The sequence below is a fragment of the Arvicola amphibius genome, chromosome 8 (genome assembly GCF_903992535.2).
Source record: "Arvicola amphibius chromosome 8, mArvAmp1.2, whole genome shotgun sequence".
Lineage (NCBI taxonomy): Eukaryota > Metazoa > Chordata > Mammalia > Rodentia > Cricetidae > Arvicola > Arvicola amphibius.
This window is the reverse complement of record NC_052054.1, coordinates 124,895,718-124,912,425: the sequence shown is the minus strand read 5'-3', so window position 1 is coordinate 124,912,425 and position 16,708 is coordinate 124,895,718. Positions and strand designations below refer to the sequence as shown.

At 41.4% G+C, this 16,708-nt stretch overlaps 1 protein-coding gene across 1 annotated transcript in view; it reads left to right on the top strand.

The window, feature by feature from the left end:
* Positions 1 to 4,037, top strand: part of Map2 (microtubule associated protein 2) — a 268,877-nt gene extending 264,840 nt beyond the window's left edge. The window contains 4 exon segments of the mRNA XM_042055511.1: positions 336 to 376; positions 379 to 430; positions 433 to 488; positions 490 to 4,037. Of these exon segments, the coding sequence (XP_041911445.1) occupies positions 336 to 376; positions 379 to 430; positions 433 to 488; positions 490 to 582 (242 nt within the window). The 3' untranslated portion in view covers positions 583 to 4,037.
* The last annotated feature ends 12,671 nt before the right edge of the window (positions 4,038 to 16,708 follow it).

Sequence of the window (16,708 nt, the reverse complement as noted above, 5' to 3'; positions counted from 1 at the left end):
CCCTCTTTCCCTTCCTCTCTCTTAATCTTTTGTTCTCTTCAAATTCAAGGCTAGTGGCTTTAAATTAATTACTGTACGTACAATATGTATGTTTACTACATAATGTCCCTAATGGAAGAGCCTACAGCCACCACCTTTAGTAACCCATCTGCTTCCTAACTACAATCTGAAACAGCTTGATCAAAATGGGTCTCTGCTTTAAGAAACGTGTCAGACAGGAAGGAGGGATACTGAGCTGACTAGACATCCAATTCTTATCAGCTGCAGATGGTAGGAAAGAGCTGGGACTGGTGAAGAGGCCTTGGCTAATGAAGACTAATGCTTCTCTTAAACAGATGACAGCCAAAAGTTGAACTTCAGAGAGCAACGCAAAGGCTCCGTGTAGATCATGGGGCTGAGATCATCACACAGTCCCCAAGCAGGTCGAGCGTGGATCGCCTCGGCGACTCAGCAACGTCTCCTCTTCGGGAAGTATCAATCTGCTGGATGTCCCCTCAGTCTGCCACTTTGGCTGAGGAGTCACCTGCCGCGCTTGCTAAGCAGGGCTATGAATATGTCTCCTTAGCACGGGACGTATATTAGGCAGAGCTCTTGGCAGGAGTGGGCTCTAAGCAGGTGTCATATTCATTCTTTACAAACCATAGATAAATAATCTCACCCCCCAAACTGTAGTAATTGTTACAATTTTATATAAAAAATGAATAGTATAGCAGAACAATGACCTGATTTCCATCCGCAACAAGGAACACATGGCTTTACATGGATACAATCGGACAATTATTTCGCTCTGCCTCTGTTTTGCATGTGAGTACTATTATTTTTTAAATTGCATTTTTACCTTTCAGTGCCTGAAGGCTCTCCAATTCATTCTGAAAGGCCTTGTTAAATTCCAAGCTGCTCATTTCACTATTCTGTTGTGGTTAAAAGATTAATAAAAACTGCCCATTGTCACCTATTACAGGTTAAATGAAATCAAGGAGTCTGAAGAAGTTGGTTGCAGGAAGGAAAGAGCATGTGAGAAACACATATTTAAGGTGTTATTTTGTATAAATGGGAAGAAAGATGCAACTAAGTATAACATTTGGGACCTGGATGATTATATCGGAGTATGCCATCCTAATAAATTATTTAACTAAAAACTAGATGTTAAAGCGTCTGAAGCTGTCGTTGAAGAAGTGGTTATCAAAGTGCATTTCTTAGGATTGGTGCCACTTTCATTAGGATGGGCTTGTGTCTGATTAGAATGTCAGTTGATTGGCTAGATTTATGTTCACACAATCAGTTTCACACCCCCATTCCATCTGTTTTGTACAGTATTATAGATATAAATATATATATTTCTCTGTGGCCATTGTGATACTTCCTCATATACTTGAATATGATACTTCTTTATTCACAGTATCTGTGTCTCCTACACCCTTTGGTGTTGCAATTTTAGGTATGTGAAAGTAGATGTTAGCAGGGTTCTCTCCCTACTTAAAAATACATTTTAAAAAGACAAACCGTTCTAGCATGAAGTTGCTTTCTGTACCGACTCAGCTGTAGCCCTGTTTCAGTGCCAGAATCAAGTTTGTCCTGTGATGCTAGAAAACTTCATTTCTCTCTGCTTTCACCAACATGGAGTGTGTGCAGTGGGGCCAGTCATCCATAGACGGCCTTACAGAGTGTTGGCTCAACGATTATGGCTTTAGCACATGTTTAATCACTCAATACTTTGGGTTTAACTCCTATAATCATTCATCGAACCAATTCCTCATTAGCTGTTTCTTTCCCTTTCTTTCCTTTTTTCCATTTGCTAAAGTTGAACCTATGAGTAATAATTTTGGATATATTTCCCTGTTCTCCAACTAGCACTTGTTCATTAAATTCTCTGATAGAAGGCATTTGACTTCTTTACCCCAAGATCCCTTAATCAAAAAAAAAAAAAAAAACAAAAAACCTACAACATATTGAGAACCTACCTATGTAAAACCTTTGAGACACAGATATTTAAATCCATCTTTCCAGGAATCAACACTGCAGTCTGTACAAGAACATGGTATGACTATATTTATCAGGAAATATTATTTTTCCATTTTATATAAGTCTAGACATCACAATTTAACTCATTTAGAAATCGTATTTAATGAGTAAGCAGTAGTCAATGGCCCAAATGAGGACAAACCATTATCAAACTAGGTGGACTATTTTATATTTTATTTATTCTTTTTCTTGCTCAGGATTGGCAGACTGAACCTGAAAAAATAGCTACAAAAAGGTTCGTTAGGATTTTTATGTCTATGAAGCAAATCAAGTCCTGCATATAAAGGAGATGCTGAACAAGAACAGGACAGAGAGGTGTAGGAGTAACAGAGAGAGAAGGCAAGATGATGCGAAAGCAAGAGACACTGCTGGCATTTTGGTGGCCCATTGAGTATTATAGCCAGTAGGATAATCACATGGAAAACTCAACACCAAACCAAAACAGTCTTCTCAGCTAGGAGGTTCACACACACACACACACACACACACACACACACAAAGGATGTCTTTATTTGTAAATCACTTATTTTTGACCTAACAATGTTTGTCCTCACTCTGGAAATGGAAGATGGGAAAATGGTGTGTGAAGAACGACATCCTTACGTGTTTGGAGAGTGCTAGACAAGGATTAAAGATACCTAGAAAAAAAAGAAGTTAACAGGTGGTTAGGGTAGTTTTAAACTGTGAGGAAAATAATTCCAACCTCATTTGTTATAAAAAAATTAAGGCGAAGAGAACATGTTCTAAGTGATAAAATTCAGTTTCTTAGAATGCGTGTTCAAAATAATATTATGTAAGCACCGATGTAAACAGATTTGGCACCAAAATAATCGTTTATTTCTAATGCTAATACAATTATAATGAATACAAATCTTTGTTTTATATGAAATTGTGATCTTATATAAAGTTGACGCAAGGGGACTGAACTTTCGAATCTAGACAGAGACAGGGAAATGCACAGGCTAAAAACATTTTCTTATGGGACTATGGGACGGATCCCACCTTACTTCTCTTAAGATAATGACTCAAATTAAGCTTTTGGACACCACTTTTGTGGGGACACACATACGCTGATCTAGAAAGGAAGGCTTCACAGTTCCCTTTCTAGATCGACTCATGCCAGTTTCTCTCTGGTTTTAGCCTTTGAGAACCTGTTTAAGAATACGTAAGCATCCAGAGTTCTGAAGAGTTCCGAGGCCAACTTTTGCAATGAACTCGTATGCTCTGGGTCTCCTGCAACTGAAAATTGGATACCTTGCAACAATGCAGGAAGGATCCGAGTTTCTGATGAGTTTCTAAGGCCGTGTTCACTTAGGAACGGACTCTTTCTGGAGCTGCCTGCTGAGTTCCAGCAGGATGATGGGCTGAAATCCCACCCATAGGAAAGACACCTGTGTAATTCCAGCTCAATTGGGCCGAAGGTAGCTGAAAGAAGAGGTCCAGCAAACTGAAAAATAGACTGTAGTTGTCCTTCTCCACACACGCACACACACGTGGTGTAGAAGAAAGGTCTTGCAGACATAGGGAGCACCTCATCAGTATTAGCTAAGAAATAATCTAAATGTGATCATTCTGACACAGCTGCACTTACAGTTCTTCTCTGACTTTTCATGCCACGGGAAGGAGAAGAAATGACTTGTGTTAGACGTAGAAAAGAAAAGTAGATTAATCAATTGGGGATGCAATTCCAGGCATTCCTTCAAAGACTGATGTGCTAAGGTCAACACTGATGTTTGTGTTTTTACACCTAGAATCTTCAGCCTGACCATGTGGGTTGAGGCCAAGTCCCTCTGTAGGAAAAAGATTTTTTCAAACTCCAAAAGAATGCCAATCATGATCGTCCACTTCAACTTTAGCAAAAAGGGAAAAGAAAATCAAAAAAGTGTACTCTGTATGCTGGGATCCCAGGGTTCCAATACATCACTACAAATCTGTGGAGGTTCTTTCTTCTGATAATTCTAGAGCCTGTCACCATAGAAAGGCATTTCTTCAATGGCTGGTTGTAGTTAGTTCATGTTTTCCAATCAATTTGCAAATGTATTTGTTGCTGTATAGTGATTGTTTTGCAAAATAAAATTGCTTGTCACCTAAGTATAAATTTCAGTTTTTTTAATTATTTTTTCATCTCTGGAGGGGAAAGCAAGTGTCTGTGTGTGTGTGTGTGTGTGTGTGTGTGTGTGTATGTGTGTGTGTTGTGATATGTATATGTATATAGCATTTAAGTAAAGAAAAACTGAGATTAAAAGAAAGGGCCACAATAATCTCTCAGATTCCTAGTCCGTTTAAAAGGCAATTCTTTATCGCCTGATCTAGTTGACAAACAAATGGTTTTCTGTTTTTTAGTGCTGCACATCACTCAGGGCGGTGTGGCATATCCCGGAAATACTCAGCGCTCTGCTAGGTCCTCCAGCGGAAAATGCAGGTTTCTAGTCTAAGAAATAGCACGAGTGGGGGGCCCAGGTCTTGTGAAAAGTCCTATAACAATTAGCATCTGGAAAAAGTAAGTTGACAAAGAAAAACCTGATATTCTCTTCCCAAACCAAGTAGATTGGCTCCCCTTTCAGTGGCACTCCGGGTTTCACTGTATAGTTCTAAAATGCACACACACACCCATGGAGATTTAGAGAAAGACTTACCATCAGTTAAGGAAAGCTTGGCTCTAGTTTAGGCTTATCCCACTAGCTCTGATAACTAAATTAACCAGTTACTTTTAATATGCCTTTGCCACACGGCTCTTTACCTCTCCTCAGTACTTTGCATCCCCTTGCTCCCGGTCTCCTTGACAACATCTGCAGAGCTCAGATTCTTCCCCCAGTCCCCTCTCCCTGGAAGTCCCTCCTGGAAGTCTCTGCTGCCTGCTATCATCCAGTCATCTACTTATTAAACCATCAGAAGGTGCCCCCGCAGATGAGACAAAACAGAGACACAGTTTTCACAGTGTACTAAAAGATTATCCCACACACCTGTGTTTGTAATGAGCCCAAAACCCTCTGCTAAGGTAATTTATGCATGCCCCAGTCTGGTGCAGCTGTGCCTGGGGCCTTTGTGGCTGCTCAGCGGTCTCCTGGAGATGGTCTCCCTTAGACGGACATCAGTGATTAAATCCTTTCATTGTGCTTCTCACGGTCCACACTTCTTGTTCTACCACATAAGATCCTGGAACTCACAATGGGTGTCCACTGAACCCAATATCAGCTGACATCACTACAGGATGCTGTCTGTTGCAGTACTAGAAATTTAAAATGGCTTAACCTAGGTTCAATTTTTTGGTTTCAATTAAATAGACAGGTCATTGGCCTGCTGTGTTCACTTTTCCTGGGGTTCAGAGACCATCTAGTCATCCCGGGTGTGCTCCAGTGACCGAACCCCACACTCTATGGTTTCACCATGTCTAGCGTGGTAAAGACAATTAGTTTACTGAGCTTTCTTCCTGATCACGAGTCATAGGTGACATAAAGAAGCGTGAGTGATTGCACAAAAAGCAGGGCCCACCCCATCATAGATGCTGACCTCATAGAAACCTGCACCATAAAGTCCTCATTTTTAACTTTATTTTTAGTATACCCTAGCATCTTCCTAAGAACACTTGTAATAGCATCCCAGGAAAGGCCTCTCCTCACCCTCCTTGGTGAAGGTCAATACTTCAATTCCATAAATCTAGCTACCATTGATTAGTTCTGCTGTAGCTGACATGGCTAAGGGTCGAGGTCCTAGAAAGGCATCCAATTATGATGGGAGGAAAAGAAACACACAATACCGCTCAGGCATGTCCTGGGTCCAGACACCAATAGGATAGTCCTGCTTTCCCAGGTTCTGGATCCAGTCATTCAAAGACATCACCAGGATATTTTCATTTTTGACTTTTAGTTCTGCTTACTCTGTTGTTGCCTTCATCTCAATCTGACCCCCTTTCCATGACAGACACCGGAAATGCCAGACTCACAACCTTTCTACAGTACTGCCCACAAATGTCACTCTAAAAATCATGGAACTGATCTGGATCTATGCCCAGTTATGTCATAAACTTTGGTCACAAAACCAAATCCATCACAGGCCTTGGTGTGTTTCCATCACATTCGACTCCCACCAGCTGTCAGCAGCTGTCAGGCAAAATGCTCAGCCACCCCAGGCGTTAGCACTTCCCGGACTTATGGCCATGCATGCACCATTAGTGTTCAGGGAAACTGCCTGGTTTAAGACCTATGTAACCTATGTGCAGCATGGTCCTCCTAATCCGTGCATGATGAAGCTATGCCGAGCCCCTGTGTGCACATGGGCTAGCAGCCTTTAAAAGCAGGCTGCCCAATCCACCCTCCTCTCTGTACCAAATTGTTTTCCACACAGGCCTGTGCACTACCCCCTTGTCCCCTACCCCTCCCTGTTTGTGTTGTTATCTCGTGATCTATTCTTGTGCTCGGAATTATCAACAGGAGCTTGGGGTTAGGAATGAGGAACTCAGGGGTAAGAATGCCTTCATCTGAGGATTCACGAGTTTAGTGTGGAGGCGTAATGCATGGCCATAGTTAATCCAGGCAGCCACAAAACATAACCGCCACCATCCACTTGACCAAGTTTAAAACATAGACCTACACCTTCAGGCCTGGTTTGGGCTATGGATCAGGTCACACATCCCCTGAAGCTTTCTCTAGAAGAGTTAAGAAGCAGTTTGTGCTTACAACTTAACCAGCTCATAGTTTTGGTTTCTGACTCTGTCCCAGCCTCCCTGTCACCTGTCCAATTCCTGCTACAGTGCTAAAGACAAGAAATCTGCTGAGTCAGCGGGCGGTGGTGGCGCACGCCTTTAATCCCAGCAACTCGGGAGGCAGAGGCAGGCGGATCTCTGTGAGTTCGAGACCAGCCTGGTCTTACAAGAGCTAGCTCCAGGACAGGCTCTAAAGCTGCAGAGAAACCCTGTCTCGAAAAGAAAAAAAAAAAGAATATGCTGAGTCCTCTCACGTCAAGATTATGCCAAAGGCATGCTGAGACAGACCTGCTACCCCTGATGTCATTTAGAGATGTGTGGCTAGGGTGGTGCTACTGGTAAAATAAACACCTTTGCACAAGACATTTGGAGCACTCACTTGACTAAGACCAGCGTATATCCAGACAGTTTCCAGCTACACAGCTTCCTCCCTTTATGTAACAGTGCAGATTTAGTGCAATCTGGTCAACATCATTAGGTGATCTTTAATGTTATTTCTCTGTTCTAGGTATAAAACCCAAGTCCTTGTGTATGTAAGCAAGTACTCTACCTCTGAGTTATATATTCAAGCCTTGGATCTCTGAGAGGGGTCTCACTGCACTTTGAACGTTTAATTCTCCTGCCTTGGGAGGCTATCAAATCCAGCTGTGACATAATATACATACATATATATGTAAATATTACATACATAAACACACATACCCACATATACTTAGGTTACACCCATGATGTCCTTCAAAGAGTCTTTTAAAATGATGTAGATTAAGACATGTTTTTTCAGTTCCATAAATTCATAATGAATTGAGTCCCTTTTTATTGACAAGGCAAAGAGAATTTTACTTAACGGAAGAGACAAGGGAACTGTGACGTGGACGATAGGGTAAAAGTCTGTGTAGCTTACAGAGAAAGGCAGATCCTTCCGTCCACCAGCTGGCACTTTGAGGACAGTGGCCCCGAATTCATCCCTACCTAGATAACTATCAACACTCACACGTCCTAATTACCCAAAATTGCTTTAAGCCGCTGAGGACTTTGCCAATTCTCTAAACATGCTGAAGTACCAGAGACACTTTTTAAAAGCACACTACCCACTTCCTCAAGCTGAAGTAGTGGACCTGTGTGATTTGGTTTTGTCCTGTACAGTGTTTTCCCAACTCAGAAACACACAGACACACACAACACGTTGGATCTTGCATTCTCACCATCTGCTCCATGGATATTTCTGAGATGGGGCTTGTCCATTGGCCCCCTGCCAGCTTTAGAAACTCAAACCTGCACCTTTTGGTCTGATTGCGTAGTCTGAATCAGGCCATGTATTCCAGACAGGGAGCAGCATGGCAGGTGAAAGACCTCTGCAGTGCAGCCAGTCCCATGAGGAGCCGCAGCTGCAGTGGTTGAGAGACCGAGATAGACACACCATTGCATAGAAAGTTGTATTTATTTATGGGTTATGGAGGGGAAATGGGAAGGGGAGAGAAAGAAGGAGAGGAGTAGAGAGAGAAACAGAGAGAGAGGAGAGAAAAAGAGAGAATGAGAGATCAGGCTTACATTGGATAGAGAATTAAGAAGCAGTTTGTGCTGTTAAGTAAAAACTCACAATTTATGGTAACCAGCTCCACCATGCTCCCTGACATGTATGTTATGCTAAACTAAATCATGTAATGTGAGACCTGTCACTGCCTTAGGAAAGCCAGACTTCTGTTTGGGTCCAAGACTCCTCAGGGGTGCTGGGGAATGTGGTCTAGAGATGAAGGCCACTGTCTGAAGAGACTCCTGGTCTCCTGCTGCCTGCCATCCATCTCAGGGTGGCTCATTCTCTCTCTCTCTCTCTCTCTCTCTCTCTCTCTCTCTCTCTCTCTCTCTCTCTCTCGTTTCTCTCCAGTCTTTAAAGGGAACCTCATTTCTCCTTTGTTTCTAGGATCCCGTTATGTTTTGGTAGTGTGTGTGTGTGTGTGTGTGTGTGTGTGTGTGTGTGTGTGTGTGATCTCACTGTGATGGCCAATCATGATTTTACTTACTAAAGGAAAAAAGGAACCTTGTTTAAGCGTGTGTTAGCTTCTTTGTGGACCAGCTGCTATTGTGATCTTCTTATATCTACTTCAAGGACCGGCCTTGACAAAAATCCCTCTTACCAGGGTAGAGGCATGGGGATTTTAGAAATACAAGTAAAGACTATGAAGACACATTAAAAAAATGTGTCAAGTGAATATACTATTTTCTATCAGAAACCATAAAAGTATTGGGAGGGCATTCCAGTGACCTGAAATCCAAAAGTCATCCCTGTTTTATTTTCCACAGCTTTTATACCCAAGTAAATGGAGGGGGGATAACAAGGGTAACAAAAGACTTTATTAACATGATACAAAGGATAGCTCACACAGTCAATCACTTTAGCATTCTGAGACATCAAATCATTAGCATTCTGTTGTCTAGGTAGCAAAGCTGCTCTAGGACACATTCTGAAGACTGCCCCTACCCAGGTGACCTCATAGTTACAAAAGAAGGAGCAGAATTAAATTTGAATATCCTGAACCACCTGTCAGGAGGGCATGGAGCTATATTAATTTCAAAGAACCAAGCAGTCACATCCTGAGTTGGGACATGCAGCTTATGCTTGTCAATCTCCAACTCTCTGACAGTCAGAGAAGGTGTAAATGGACCTGCATTTCTCAGGATTCACCTATGATCCCTCTTGGACACACTTTGTTATTCTTTACAGACTAAAGTTAACTGGATGTATATACATTTAATAGGACTCTACAGAATCAAACAAGATAGGCATTAACCAAGAAGAAAACTTCTTGATTGATAAATGCCATTGTCTTAGGAAGGAGGGGCCAGAAAAATAGAACAAGTTAAAATGATAGGAAAACTTCTAAGACAACTCCCAAAACAGTTATGTTAGTTATGGTTTAAATAAAATGGTGATTGGCTGCAGTGGGCAGCAGATCCCAGACAGGCAGCAGCATGGCAGGTGAAAGACCTCTGCAGTGCAGCCAGTCCCATGAGGAGCCGAGCTGCAGTGGTTGAGAGACAGAGATAGACACACCATGCAGAAAAAAGTGGGTATTTAGTGGGTTATGGAGGAGAAATGGGAATGGGGAGAAAGAAGGGAGAGGAGTAGAGAGAGAAACAGATAGAGAAAATAAAAGAGAGAGAAAGAGAGAGAATGAGAAGGAGAAGGGGATAAGGGGAGAAGTGGGAAGAAGGGAGAAAGGCAGAAGCTGCCTCTTCATGAGAGACAGAAAGAAAGGAACTCAGGCTGGAAACAGAAGGAAGATCAGCTTGCCTCAGCAGATCGGGGGCAGGACTTGTCTCTTAAGGGACAGGGCAGACCATTACATTCCAATCTCTTTTAAAATAAAAGGAGGAAGGTTAGGTACAACAGGTTAAAGGATGGCAGATTCTCAAGACTGCTTCCTGCTTATTTGTGGGTGTTTGTCTTGGGGGCAACCTGAGAAAGCTGGGTGCTGGCCACATCCTGGCATAGCTGGTCTCTTTAGGTCACATCCTGGGATAGCTGATCTCTTTGCTTCTGTCCAGTGTTTGTGGTATGGAAATTTCTGGTGGTCTCTTACACCGGTTTAAGGTTATTGGCAGAACAGAGACAAAGTTAAGTTTAGAGAAAAAAGATATTAAGGACCAGGGAATTGAGAAAGGTGTATCTGACTGTTTAAGGTGGATCCTCAATTTGACTCCCTGGAACTCACAAGAATTTTTTGGGTTTGTGAACCCACAACAGTAGCATATTTATATCAGAATGACTGTGACAGTATTTTTGCAAAATGAAAAGTTATCTTTAAGATATGAAAGGCAGCATTAGAGAGAAATTTGATAGCATGTACTTTTTCCTCACACCTTTATAACTTGCAGGTACACACCTTAATAACTTATATTTGTATTTTGCTAAAATTTGTTTGGTGAGGTTGTCCTTTTTAAACTGACAAAACCTCTCAGCTGTCAAACTGCATCAGAGATCTTTGAGAAGGATAAAATTTTGCTTGAGTAATTGATTAAAAAACGACAGAGAACTTACTTGGTTGGCACCTAGGCCACTTCTCAGGGTCCTCCATGGTCGCTGAGAGTCGTATTTGCCTTTTGGTGTTTAGTGCAGGACCTTCCAGCCTCCAGAAGTTCCTGTGAGCTAAGAAATCTGTAGGAAGACAAGTGTACTTTCATCTGAGCAGCTAGACTGTCGATTCCAAACAATTCTGTCCACTGTCTGAAGATCTTCAGTTTATATTTTTGTCCAGTGGCCAGCACTTGGCAGTTGGAACAAATTGTGGATGGACATTGTTTTGTGCCCATCTGTCTTCTGTCTTCTTTGGAGGAAATAGAGTGCTGCTGCTAGGAGCCAATCTGTCTCTTATGAAAAGTTTATTTTAATAATCAAGCATTTAAGTGCCATATTGCCCAGATCTCTGAGCAGTTGAGAGCTGTTTAATGGGTATTATCATGTTATAGAATCTGCTTGGAGAATTGGGTTCAAGCTTGACTACACTAGCTCTCAACTTAGTTGGGTTTTTATAGTAGTAAAGGTGGGGGTGAGGGGTTTCTCAGCTTCAGGACCCCTGATTGGCTAACATTTGTCTAGGGATGTCCTGGTGAGTGTGTGCTGGCAGGTGATCCTATCTACATTAGGCATTTTCTTTGGATGGTATTTGGGTGGTATTTGGGTAATCCCAGCTTATGGTTCTGTGGTTCTTCCTGCAACCAGGTATTGCTTTAGGATAAACTACTGAGACTCGGACCTCTATTAAATTTATCAATGGCTGAGTCCTACATTGGCAGGGGATAATGGTGGTAGTAAAGAACTTTCTTTGGGTGATCTGTTCGTATTTAGTTTTATCATGGCTGGCTCCTACACCACCAACCTTCTCCTGAGTAGCTGATTTCTGCACCAACCAATTGTCTTCTAATATCTTTGTCTTGCAACCTTCAAATGGACCTCATTCGAAGATTCTTTAATCTATCCTTTGAATGTGTTCATTAACCTGTGGCTAATTACGTCCCCAGCTAAACAGAAAATATAACCCACAAGCAACAATGAATTGTGGGGGCCCAGGGCAGCCTGGCCACACATGTGGGGCCAGGCTGTACAGTTGCTGTTGCAGGCAGCACCAGGTTCCAGGAAAAGCCATAAACTGGCAACACCCAGGAACAGACCCTCCAAAGGAAATTCCTAACATTACAATCATTGTAGATAGGATCACCTGCCAGAATACAGCTATTGCTTTTCACCAGGACACCCCTAGACAAATGTCAGCTATTCAGGGGTCCTGAACCTTAGAAATTCCTCACTTTTACCTTTGCTACTATAAAAACCCAACCCTCTCCTATCACTCCAATATGCTGGACACTCAGAGAGCCCTAGTTTGCAAAGTCGTGTAAGAATAAAGGCTCTTGTTTTACAGTTAGGATTCGGTCACCTAGTTGTTTTATTGCGGAGACTCTGTGATCTGGGCATAACAGAATTTCAGCCCCCAAAACCTCTATCAATCTTCCCACATCAAACTATACTCTTAGTCATCAATGTGTGTCCTTTGACTGATGAGATAATTCTTGAAGTTAATTTCATTGTTATTTACATACCACAGGAGGGGACAATTTTCACTGTCTGAGTCACTGCTCCATTGCTGTAAAGAGACATCATGAGCAAGGCAACTTATAAAAGAAAGCATTTAATGGGGCTGGCTTACAGTTTCAGAGGTTTAGTTCATTATCATCAGGGCAGGAAGAATGGCAGCATGCAGACATAGTGCTGGAGCTATATCCTGACCAGAGAGAAAGAAAAAGGTGTGGGGGTTGTATATTGGGTCTGGCATGGTCTTTTTTGTGACCTGATACCAATTATCTCAGCCACATTTTATGTTCTCAAGCCCCAAAGATATAGTTCTAATGTGTTGTCTCTTTTTTTGCGCTTTTGGATAATCTCTTGATGTATGTACCCTTTTTGAATAGAAAGTGGATAAAGGTCATAAACACTGAATGCCCCTGCATTGTCTCTTGAGCCCAAGAGGCATTCAGGGATAAGTGAAAGAAACATTCTCCAGAACTAATCAGAGTTCTGGATAAACTGAAGTCCATATTCACACAATGGCCCAGCAGGAAAGGGGAATGATGGACGGACAATGGAACAGAAGAAGACTTACAAAGCAAAGACAGAAAGTCATGACTAAAAGGACACATTCTGAGCATGAAGTCACCTAAAATTTATGTGAATTCAGGAAAACAGAGCCTAGAGATAGCATTCAATATTGTAACATGTTCTGAAATTGATATAGTACTCTACAAGCTATTTATTAAAGGTTTTTGACAATTCGGAACAGCATTAGATCATAATTTAGAATAGTAATTTTAGCAGCAATGTGAAGAATGGATCAAGAGCATTGATTTGTGTTGAGGAATGTAAATATGACAAAACTTGGGCTGTGGAGATGAATGATAGTCAAGTTCAGGTGAAAAGAACAAGATGAGGATGCTTTTGAAATAAAAATGATAAAGCTTAGGATGTGAGCTGGTTAACATGGAAGAAGAAAAATCAATGAGGCTTAAAACTGAGTAATGAAATAGATAACAACTGTTAACTCAAATGAAACTATGTGGAAAAGAAGAAGTTGTATTCACGAAAGTCCATCAGAAAACCACTAATTCTCATCCTTGGCAGAGGTGGAACTATAACCACAGGTAGCTGCATGATATCAGCACCATCTGTATGGTCCCATACAGAGAATCAATGCTCAAGGGCTGGCTCGGTCATCTCTAACCTGAGCCTATTATTAATAATGGCCACCAGTAGAACTAACCCTTAAAGCAGGGAAGAAACTTCTTTGTTGGAGAATTATACAAAGTAAGAAATGACAGCCACAACACCCATCCCTCACAGTTCATCCTGAGCTATTGTTTTGCTCCAAGTTTAGGCACTGTCTCTTTGGGATGGGTTAGTCGACCATAAATTTGTTGGTGACTAAGCCACATGAATTGTCTGCTCTGGTCTCCATAGTTTTTTGCTTTGAAGAAAAAGACACTGAATTATAAAGCCTCTCACAACTGGATTAGACAGCTGTATCTGTGATTCATTGTTTTGTTTTGTTTTGACTCCGGTTTCTTGGCTAACATAGGATCTCACCATGTAGCCCAGGTTAGACTCAAGTCATCTTGCCTGGCCTTCCAAGTGCTAGGATTATAGGCATGTACCACAGTGTCCTCTTTCTGAGCCAGTTATGTTTGAAGTTGGGAGAGGGTCTTTTTTTTCTAATTTCCCTACTTTCTCTTCATATTAACTCATTACAAATAAGATTTTTTTTGTTCCATTTCCTTTGGTTTGCAGGTAAAACAGCTGGTCATTAAAAGTAATATTCAAGCCATAGTCGGAACAAAGTCATTAACTTCACAATATCATAGGGCTTAACTTTTTATCTATCATTTCCTTATTTAACAAGGTTAATAATCTCTTAGAGAACTTTGGGGAATTCCTAACACATAAATGATGGCATTTCTAGGAAATGGATGAGTTTATGTAAGCTTTATCACAAAAGAAAGAAAAAACTGTTGAGAGGTGAGATGAACACAGACCACAGGGGGTAGACACTGTACAATCTGCAGTGTGCAGGACGTGAGATATGAGCCTGGCTGAGCTGTAGGACAGAGGACACAGTGACTTTGCAGAATTGTCAGCAGTGGTGGAGGCAGAACAAGGCGACTGGGCTGCGTGTCTTCATTGCACTTATCTGTAACCGGGGCAAGTTATATACTGGGGTCTTTACCATGGACTGTTTTCTGCACCTCTGAAAGGGCAGCCTAAAATGTTTCCCACCCATACCTGGGTATTCTTGATGCAAATGCTTTCTTCTTGCAGAGTCTCTCAAGCAGGGGACATGGTATTTGTCAGCACCGCCAGGTAAAAAACGCTGGAGCATCTCTATGCTTTCACCTCTCACCCTGTTCTGCCAATCACAATCGGTGCACCCAGCTCCTCCCTGCATCTTCAGGACATTCATTATGGGCTGACATGCGACTGCTACCTCAGACTCTAAACTTTAATTGAATGTGACTCGACTTATTTGATGGTATAACATGTGCAAATGAAATTTCCAAGAGTCTGGACCCGGGCCTTAGTAAGTAATGAAGCCACATCCACTCAATTAAATTGGGGGGACAGGCAGTGTTAAAGGAAGTGTCAAATGTCCTTCCTTACTGATTTGCATGCCCTCTTAGAGTCTATGGTTCTCTATCCACAGAAATGGTCACACTAATTCTTGTTCTAGTCAATTAGCTTTCAGACTAATTTGTGATTCTCTGATGAAAATACTACTGAGTTTTCTCATTTATACATTGTAAAGGTAGGAGCAAGATGAGCTGATAGATTTCAGGGCCAATCTGGAAAATTGGATATATAATTTATGGGTATTTCTTCTCCAAATTGACTTCAGTGAATTATACTATCACTGAATCATTTGTATTTAATTGTCTTAAAATTATTTCTATTTTGATCCTATGTTTCCACATGGATATGTAATCATTACTGCAAATAACCTACATTTCAAGATATTACACATTCTAAAATTAAATTAGTTTTTTATTTTATTGGTTAGTGAAATGTTTCTGTCACCTCAGCGATGAAAGAAGAGAGCTGAGTTTGCAGGATAGCTTTTAGCTCTTGCAGAGAATTCATTATTCTTTTCTATAATATGCCTGGGTGCTAAGGCAATAGCATTCAACTCAAGAAGCCCACTCATAACTGTGCAGTTTATGAAAATCAGAAAAGTCCAGCTGGAGACAGACAATTTACTTCCAATTTAGAGAAGGAAATATTTTCCACTATTAGTAAAACAAAAATCAAGCACTGGTAATAGTAGCTCTCACCTGTAATTCCAGCACTAGGGTGGCAGAAATATGAAGATCACAGCAGGTTCAAGCTAGCTGCAAATAAAAAGTGAATTTCCAAAAATAACCCGGGCTTCAAAATGAGACCTTCTCTTAAAATTGTACTTATGAAAATTCCTAGGAGTTACTGAGTTAAAGATATTCATATTTATGAGGATTTTGTAACAATGAATGGGGCCAGGCCTGCTTGTTTGGGTTTTTATCCGTCCTGGTACCCACAGCCGGCAAGCCCCCAAAGAAATAACACAGAGATCTCTATAAGTTATAAAGCTGATTGGCCCATTTTCTCTAGCCTCTTACTGGCTAACTCTCACATCTTGATTTAACCATTTTTCTGATCTATGTTAGCCAAGTGGCTCAGTACCTTTTTTCAGTGGGGCAGATCACATCCTGCTGCTTCGGTGATCTGGACAGGAGTGGGAGGAATCAACTTCCTCCTTCCCAGAGTTCTCTAGTTCTCATTGTATCATTTCTATTTCCTGTCTGGTTTTCCCACCTTTACCTCCTGCCTGGCCAATCAGCATTTATTTAAACACAATTGACAGATTACAGACAATTCTCCCTCACCAGGATTTCTTGTACCTATAGCTGTATCATTTCTGAAACAAGGTGCTAGTGTTGATACCCACAATAAAAAAGCTCTGCCTCGCATGGATTTTTAATCAACTTTTACATTTGTTTTTGTCAACATTTTACATTTTAATTTAAATAGGTCTCATAACAATTTCAAGGGATTAATAAAAAAAGAGTTGAGGCAACGATGTGTCTTAGTTACTTTCCTGTCGCTGTGGTAAATATCTTTACTGAAAAACAACTCTAGGAGAGGAAAGGATTCGTTTGGCCTACTAGTATAGTCCAGCATCGAGAAAAGTCAAGGAAGGGAATCAAGGTAGAAACGTAGAGAAACACTGCATACTGACTTGCTCCCATGCCTTGCTCATCCTGCTTTCTTACACCACCCAGGACCACCTGCCAGGAATGGCTACAACCATAGTAGATTAGACTGCTTACATACATTAGCCATATGAGAAAATGCCCCACAACGTGCTCCCAGGTCAATCCAATGGATGGCAATTCCTCAACTGAGGGTCCCCTTTC